Source organism: Littorina saxatilis, linkage group LG13 (assembly GCF_037325665.1).
Source record: "Littorina saxatilis isolate snail1 linkage group LG13, US_GU_Lsax_2.0, whole genome shotgun sequence".
Lineage (NCBI taxonomy): Eukaryota > Metazoa > Mollusca > Gastropoda > Littorinimorpha > Littorinidae > Littorina > Littorina saxatilis.
This window is the reverse complement of record NC_090257.1, coordinates 42,435,276-42,443,491: the sequence shown is the minus strand read 5'-3', so window position 1 is coordinate 42,443,491 and position 8,216 is coordinate 42,435,276. Positions and strand designations below refer to the sequence as shown.

Below are 8,216 nucleotides of genomic sequence, written 5' to 3'. Positions count from 1 at the left end.
GCTTAAACTAAACATGTTTGGCGATGGGGGAGCGTTCAAGTGGCCTTGAACTTTGACCTACAACAAGCTTCCCAGCAGGTGTGTGGGTGTGCTTGTATGGGTGTGTGTTTTAGTAATGAATGTGTGTGTGTGTGTGTGTGCGTGTGTGCATGTATGCACGGGCGCACACGTGTGACGTGCGTGTGTTTGTGTGTATGCGCTCTTGCTCCATGTCTTCTTAGCATATAACCACGTCATGTCCTACATAGTCGCTAGTAGTACTGGGGACAGAAATAGTAAGTTAGTCCGTCAGTCTTCATGTTCGTCCTGTTTGTAATGTTTCGTCGGGGCCCAGTTGCTGGGCTAGGTAGCACTGTGTGCTAGGCTAGCCCCACAGTCCATGAAGCCTGAAACTAGGCACGAAAAGCAAGCTTGCCTAATAACCCACCTCTGTTTTTACACTATCCACTTAATCTTTCACCCTGGGGACCTTAAAGGTGTGTTCACTCTGTTCCAACAAGCTTGCTAGCTGGCTAATTGTACTCGACACCTACTTGAAGGAGTCCCCTCTCTCTCTCTCTCTCTCTCTCTCTCTCTCTCTCTCTCTCTCTCTCTCTCTCTCTCACACACACACACACACACACACACACACACACACACCACACACACACACAGTTTCAATGTTAAAAAAATCCTTACACAAAAAGTCCTCTTCTAAGACAAAATAGTTATTTCAGCAACTTCTAGACCTGTGAGTTATTGGTTGCAGACAGGTAACTGGATTTCCTGGATTGAGAGACTAGAGCAGAAAGAACAAGCCCAGTAAGGCTGAAGAATTTCCACTATCCCGAAGCATGAGTAGGTCTGGTAAGCACAACTTTTTTAAATTTATTTTTTATTGATTTTAATAGGGGGGTGGTTTTTTTGTGTGTTTTTGTTGTTGTTGTTTGTATGGTTGTTTGTTTGCTTGCTTTAAATATTACATTAAACAAAACCAAAGTAAGTTCTTAAACTCGACAAAATAAACTATGTTCAGATTCAGTGCATTGTGTCATTCAGTGCTGTAAGTCTTCCTGTGTGTCAGACTTGTAATGTGCACCTACTTTGATCCTACATGACCTGTGTGTCAGACTTGTAATGTTCACCTACTTTGATCCTATATTACATACCTGTGTGTCAGACTTGTAATGTTCACCTACTTTGATCCTACATTACCTGTGTGTCAGACTTGTAATGTTCACCTACTTTGATCCTACATTACCTGTGTGTCAGACTTGTAATGTTCACCTACTTTGATCCTACATTACCTGTGTGTCAGACTTGTAATGTTCACCTACTTTGATCCTACATTACCTGTGTGTCAGACTTGTAATGTTCACCTACTTTGATCCTACATTACCTGTGTGTCAGTCTTGTAATGTTCACCTACTTTGATCCTACATTACCTGTGTGTCAGTCTTGTAATATTCACCTACTTTGATCCTACATTACCTGTGTGTCAGACTTGTAATGTTCACCTACTTTGATCCTACATTACCTGTGTGTCAGACTTGTAATGTTCACCTACTTTGATCCTACATTACCTGTGTGTCAGACTTGTAATGACACAAATGGTGTACACCTACTTTGATCCTACATTACCTGTGTGTCAGACTTGTAATGTTCACCTACTTTGATCCTACATTACCTGTGTGTCAGTCTTGTAGTGTTCACCTACTTTGATCCTATATTACCTGTGTGTCAGACTTGTAATGACACAAATGGTGTACATCTACTTTGATCCTACATTACCTGTGTGTCAGACTTGTAATGTTCGCCAATGTTGATCCTACATTACCTGTGTGTCAGACTTGTAATGTTCACCAACGTTGATCCTACATTACCTGTGTGTCAGACTTGTAATGTTCACCAACGTTGATCCTACATTACCTGTGTGTCAGACTTGTAATAACACACATCATGTTAACCAACGTTGATCCTACATGACCTGTGTGTCAGACTTGTAATGTGCACCTACTTTGATTCTACATTAGCTGTGTGTCAGACTTGTAATGACACAAATGGTGTACACCTACTTTGATTCTACATTACCCGTGTGTCAGACTTGTAATGACACAAATGGTGTACACATACTTTGATCCTACATTACCTGTGTGTCGGACTTGTAATGACACACTCGCCAACGTTGATCTTACATTACCTGTGTGTCAGACCTGTTATGACACACTCACTAACGTTGATCCTACATTACGTGTGTGTCAGACTTGTAATGACACAAATGGTGTTCACCTACTTTGATTCTACATTACCTGTGTGTCAGACTTGTAATGACACAAATGGTGTACACCCACTTTGATTCTACATTACCTGTGTGTCAGACTTGTAATGACACACTCACCAACGTTGATCCTACATTACCTGTGTGTCAGACTTGTTATGACACACTCACCAACGTTGATCCTACATTACCTGTGTGTCAGACTTGTAATGACACAAATGGTGTTCACCTACTTTGATTCTACATTACCCGTGGCTGCTAAGTTTTGTTTCTTAGGTAAGCTTTTCAAATTTTGTTTCAAGGTTGGATGATTCTGAGAAAACAGCGTCAACAGTTTTCAAAATGGCGCTAAATGTTAATAAAAAAACAACTTTGAAAATGATCATTTCATTGCAAGAAAGAGGTTGACAATGACAACATTACATTGCACGATGATTCTAGGGTGCTCAAAGTACCTAAAAATGCTGAGAACCCAAAATACTTTTTTTTAGACCAAACTTCCATGCCATGTCTGTCCTTACTAGAATATGTTCATGTTGTTTTTAAAGGATGAAAACACCTTGTTCCTTTCAATGCTTGATATTGTTTTTGGTGCCAGGATATTGGTTCCCCAGAACTGATCACACATGATTTGTTGACAGTGTCTACATTGAGTGCTTGCGGACCTTTTTTACTTTGATCTGTGCATTTTTGTTTTAAACTGTTCCGTGTAATTTGTGCAGCCCCAATGCACGACATGATTCGCCCCCTAGCGTGGCTGCTGGGCAAATGGCGAGCGGAGGGAGGTGGCAAGGGACAGTACCCAACCATCAAAACCTTTGAGTATGGGGAGGAAGTCGAGTTTTTCCACGTGGGACAGCCTAACGTACAGTTCAGGTGTGTCTCATCATCATAGTTATGACCGTCATAGTTATCAGTATCATAGTTATCATCATCATAGTTATCATAGTTGCCATCATCATAGTTGTCATCATCATAGTTATCATCATCATAGTGATCATCATCATAGTTGCCATCATCATAGTTGTCATCATCATAGTTATCATCATCATAGTGATCATCATCATAGTTATCATCACCATAGTTATCATCATCATCATAGAAATCATCATAGTTATCATCATCATATTTATCAGCATCATAGTTACCATCATCATAGTTATCATTATCATAGTAATCATCATCATAGTTATCATCAAGTTATCATCACCATAGTTATCATCATCATAGAAATCATCATAGTTATCATCATCATATTTATCAGCATCATACTTATCATCATCATATTTATCATCATCATAGTTATCATCATCATATTTATCATCATCATAGTTATCATCATCATAGAAATCATAGTTATCATCATCATATTTATCATCATCATAGTTATCATCATCATAGAAATCATAGTTATCATCATCATAGTTATCATAGTTATCATCATCATAGTTATCATCATCATGGTTATCATCATCATAGTTATCATCATCATGGTTATCATCATCATAGTTATCATCATCATAGTTATCATCATCATAGTTATCATCATCATGGTTATCATCATCATGGTTATCATCATCATAGTTATCATCATCATATTTATCATCATCATAGTTATCATCATCATATTTATCATCATCATAGTTATCATCATCATAGAAATCATAGTTATCATCATCATATTTATCATCATCATAGTTATCATCATCATAGTTATCATCATCACAGTTATCATCATAGTTATCATCATCATAGTTATCATCATCATGGTTATCATCATCATGGTTATCATCATCATAGTTATCATCATCATGGTTATCATCATCATAGTTATCATCATCATGGTTATCATCATCATGGTTATCATCATCATAGTTATCATCATAGAAATCATCATTGTTATTATCATCATAGTTATCATCATCATAGTTATCATCATAGTTATCATCATTATAGTTATCAGCATCATGGTTATCATCATCATGGTTATCATCATTATAGTTATCATCATCATGGTTATCAGCATCATAGTTATCATCATCATAGTTATCATCATTATAGTTATCATCATCATGGTTATCATCATCATAGTTATCAGCATCATAGTTATCATCATCATGGTTATCAGCATCATAGTTATCAGCATCATAGTTATCATCATCATAGTTATCATCATCATGGTTATCATCATAGTTATCATCATCATAGTTATCATCATCATAGTTATCATAGTTATCATCATCATCATAGTTATCATCATCATAGTTATCATCATCATAGTTATCATCATCATGGTTATCATCATCATAGTTATCATCATCATAGTTATCATCATCATGGCTATCATCATCATAGTTATCATCATAGTTATCATCCATCCTGAACTCAGGTAACATAAGTTACTAATCTCTTCGGGTCTCATTTATCCCTGACAGGATGCCTTTGTTTTCCTTCTCTGGAGAGGAAATCGATTTTTTTTTTTTTACATCTTTAGAGATTTTCGTAATGTGCTATTGATATAAGCAGATTCGCGATCGTCGATATGGATTTTTTCATGGTGTTGTATAATTTCTAAATTACAAAGGAATTGTAATGTACGACAGTTTCAAGCGAGCTATCTTTCGCGGATGTATTTAGTGTGCAAACAACTCTAAATATGGCAAAAGTGTCACGTGATAATCAACTTTGTCACGTGATCATAACAAAATGACTACGGAGCGGACGAAACTTTTCCCGTAACCAGTTGGGACTGATGCTACAATATCACGGTCTCCTTCCCACAGAAGTCTCAAAATTTTGACTTGTTTTGACCTTAGAACGATGTCTCTATCATAACTGTGACGACCAGAACGGAGATCACTGTCGAAGTCGGCCATTCTACAATCACGTTCGTCTTTCGTCAGAAACATTAGCGAAAAACGTGACATATGGGAGATAACTCTGTATTGTTGTTTTGATAGATTTCGGCTTTTAGACACTTTCTTTCCCTGTACTCCGCGTAGCAATTATCCATCTTGTCAGAGAGACATGAGCGATAGCGTAGACCGATGATTATCAGAATGAGTTATCATCATCCATCTGTTGCATACACATTCCACCCTAGGCACAAGGCATTCAGGATAGGTCTGCCATAGCAGCCATAGGGTAATAGGCATAGCATGGGATAGCCAAGAAGAGCAGCTGCGGATGTCAGCAGGCAGAACATTTTAAACAGAATTTAAGGGGCTTGATATTCTTTTCTCCCCCCGCGGGTTAGGGGGAAGAATTTACCCGATGCTCCCCAGCATGTCGTAAGAGGCGACTAATGGATTCTGTTTCTTTTTACCCTTGTTAAGTGTTTCTTGTATAGAATATAGTCAATGTTTGTAAAGATTTTAGTCAAGCAGTATGTAAGAAATGTTAAGTCCTTTGTTCTGGAAACTTGCATTCTCCCAGTAAGGTGATATATTGTACTACGTTGCAAGCCCCTGGAGCAATTTTTTGATTAGTGCTTTTGTGAACAAGAAACAATTAACAAGTGGCTCTATCCCATCTCCCCCCTTTCCCCGTCGTGATATAACCTTGAACGGTTGAAAACGACGTTAAACACCAAATAAAGAAAGAAAGATATTCTTTTGGCATGTGCAACAAGAGTAAGTGAGAGGTATGTGGAACCAGTCTCCTGGCACCAGAGAGAATGACAAGCATTGAAATGAACAAGCCACTTTTATCCTCATTGTTATTCTCTAATGTGCCAGTAGACTGGTTACCGGCACGGTTGGCCTAGTGGTAAAGCGTCCGCCCCGTGATCGGGAGGTCGTGGGTTCGAACCCCGGCCGGGTCATACCTAAGACTTTAAAATTGGCAATCTAGTGGCTGCTCCGCCTGGCGTCTGGCATTATGGGGTTAGTGCTAGGACTGGTTGGTCCGGTGTCAGAATAATGTGACTGGGTGAGACATGAAGCCTGTGCTGCGACTTCTGTCTTGTGTGTGGCGCACGTTATGTCAAAGCAGCACCGCCCTGATATGGTCCTTCGTGGTCGGCTGGGAGTTAAAAAAAAAAAAATTAAAATTAAAACAAATATAAAAAAAGTAGACTGGTTCCGATTAATTCTCACTGCACATGTCGAATGTATTTAGAGCACTATTAGTTACTTCCCTTTGTTAATGAGCTCTTTAAATAGCGCTCTGCCTCATGGTTTTTTTTAAAGATTATTGCATGGTTTCAGTCTGTATTCCTGGCACGCTGAGTCAAGGAAACCACTACACAGAGAAGTCGGTTTCATCAGAATTAAACCAGACAGCAACAAAATTGCTCTGATGAGTGCCCACAACTTTGGTGAGTGAAATGATTGAGCTTAGTCCGGGGCTTGCCCCACAACACACAGGAACGGTTGATACAGTGTAACCGTCCAGTTAAATCTCCATTTTAATTTTATGACCCACTTCAGTTCTCTCAAGACCCTAATTCCCAGATTACCCTTAAAGAATTGCCTGTATATTTACCTCAAATTTAAAGGCTGACTGTGACATATAGTCCTATTTAATTAGTTTAATTACTTCTAGGGCTTTTCCCATTGTTGCAGGGATGTATAAATTATATGCTTCCTGCAAAGTTTTAGGTTTGAAGTTCTTACCAATTACGAGAAATAATTAATTCTTTATTGCATTGTTTAGCAACAGTTCTCCAGGAATTGGGCTATTTTTAGACCGTTGACGTCACTTCGTGACGTTTCGTAAACCAAAGATGGCGTTTGAGACTGTTCTGTTTACATTCGACACTATCAACACCACTTTGCAATACTGAAATAATTATTTCTGTGTTCGAAAGCTACAGCCAATCGTTATTATATCCCCTTAGGTACAGTTTTATAACATTATTGGCACATGTAAACAATATGAATTAATTAATGAACGCTACGAATATGGCAGCCTTTAAGACTCCCTCTCTGTAAGACCTGATGTTCTCAGATTTGTTAATGGTCAAATAAGGGGTGTTCTGCTGTAGCTATAAAGCAACAGGTGTCAATTAATAATGTGAGGTGGACTTGAATGTGTTACCTGTTGCTGTAACTGTTGTGTTGTTGTGTGATCGGTGGTTACCTGTTGCTGTAACTGTTGTTGTTGTGTGATCGGTGTAAGTCAGACTCTGTGAAAGGCACGGCCCCTTAAATGTATACTCCTTCCCGTGCTGTTTATCTTGCAGTCTCAGACCTGGCCAGGCGTTGCCATGGGATAAGATTATCCCTCCACTTGGTTACATACCTACAATGAACAGTTTGGGTCCTCTCTGTGTATGGTGTGAATTTCTATATGAATTACAATCATTTGATAATGTCAACCCATCACGGCAATCTGCCAGGTTGTTGTTTCAGGGTACTTAGGGCCAGGTTGTTGTTTCAGGGTACTTAGGGCCAGGTTGTTGTTTCAGGGTACTTAGGGCCAGGTTGTTGTTTCAGGGTACTTAGGACCAGGTGGAGGGATGGTCCTATTCCATGTTTCATCCAGGACAAATCAATGGTTTCTCACATGATCTTTTATTGGGGAAGGACTGAGACAGATCTTTCAGAAGTAAGGTATCAACGGGGTGATGGGCGTGGGGCTAAGAGGTATCTGAGTGTCTTTGTCTGTGTGATCGTCGGTGTGTGTGTGTCTATCCCATCCCCTGTGATGCGGGCGGGGAGATGGGTGTGTCAGTAGCGGCGCTGGCTTTGAAACCAACTGTTGCTATTGCGGCGTGAGTTCGACCCCAACGCTTGGCAAGGGATTATTTCCCAGAGTGAACTTTGTGCAAACTCTCCCCGGTGGCCGAACACCCCCTTGTGCACGCATACGCACGATAAAGATTCAAAGTTGAAGCCTCAGGGCTGGGAAAACATGAATAGACGCAAGCAGGAAAAAAACTGGGTCTCACAATTCCACGCCGTATATTCGGCTATACAGTGAGCGCACCCCCGATCGCGGAAGCAAAGCATTCCTG

General features: G+C 39.6%; 1 protein-coding gene across 2 annotated transcripts in view; it reads left to right on the top strand.

Moving 5' to 3' along the window:
• The first annotated feature begins 22 nt into the window (after window positions 1-22).
• LOC138945789 (peroxynitrite isomerase THAP4-like) overlaps window positions 23-8,216 on the top strand; it is a 10,847-nt gene continuing 2,653 nt past the window's right edge. The window contains exons 1-4 of one of the 2 annotated variants that reach the window (XM_070317297.1): window positions 23-78; window positions 749-846; window positions 2,980-3,133; window positions 6,466-6,575. In XM_070317297.1, the coding sequence (XP_070173398.1) occupies window positions 834-846; window positions 2,980-3,133; window positions 6,466-6,575 (277 nt within the window). In that variant the 5' untranslated portion in view covers window positions 23-78; window positions 749-833. The remainder of the gene's footprint in view (window positions 79-748; window positions 847-2,979; window positions 3,134-6,465; window positions 6,576-8,216) is intronic. The other variant, XM_070317298.1, reaches the window with a different exon arrangement.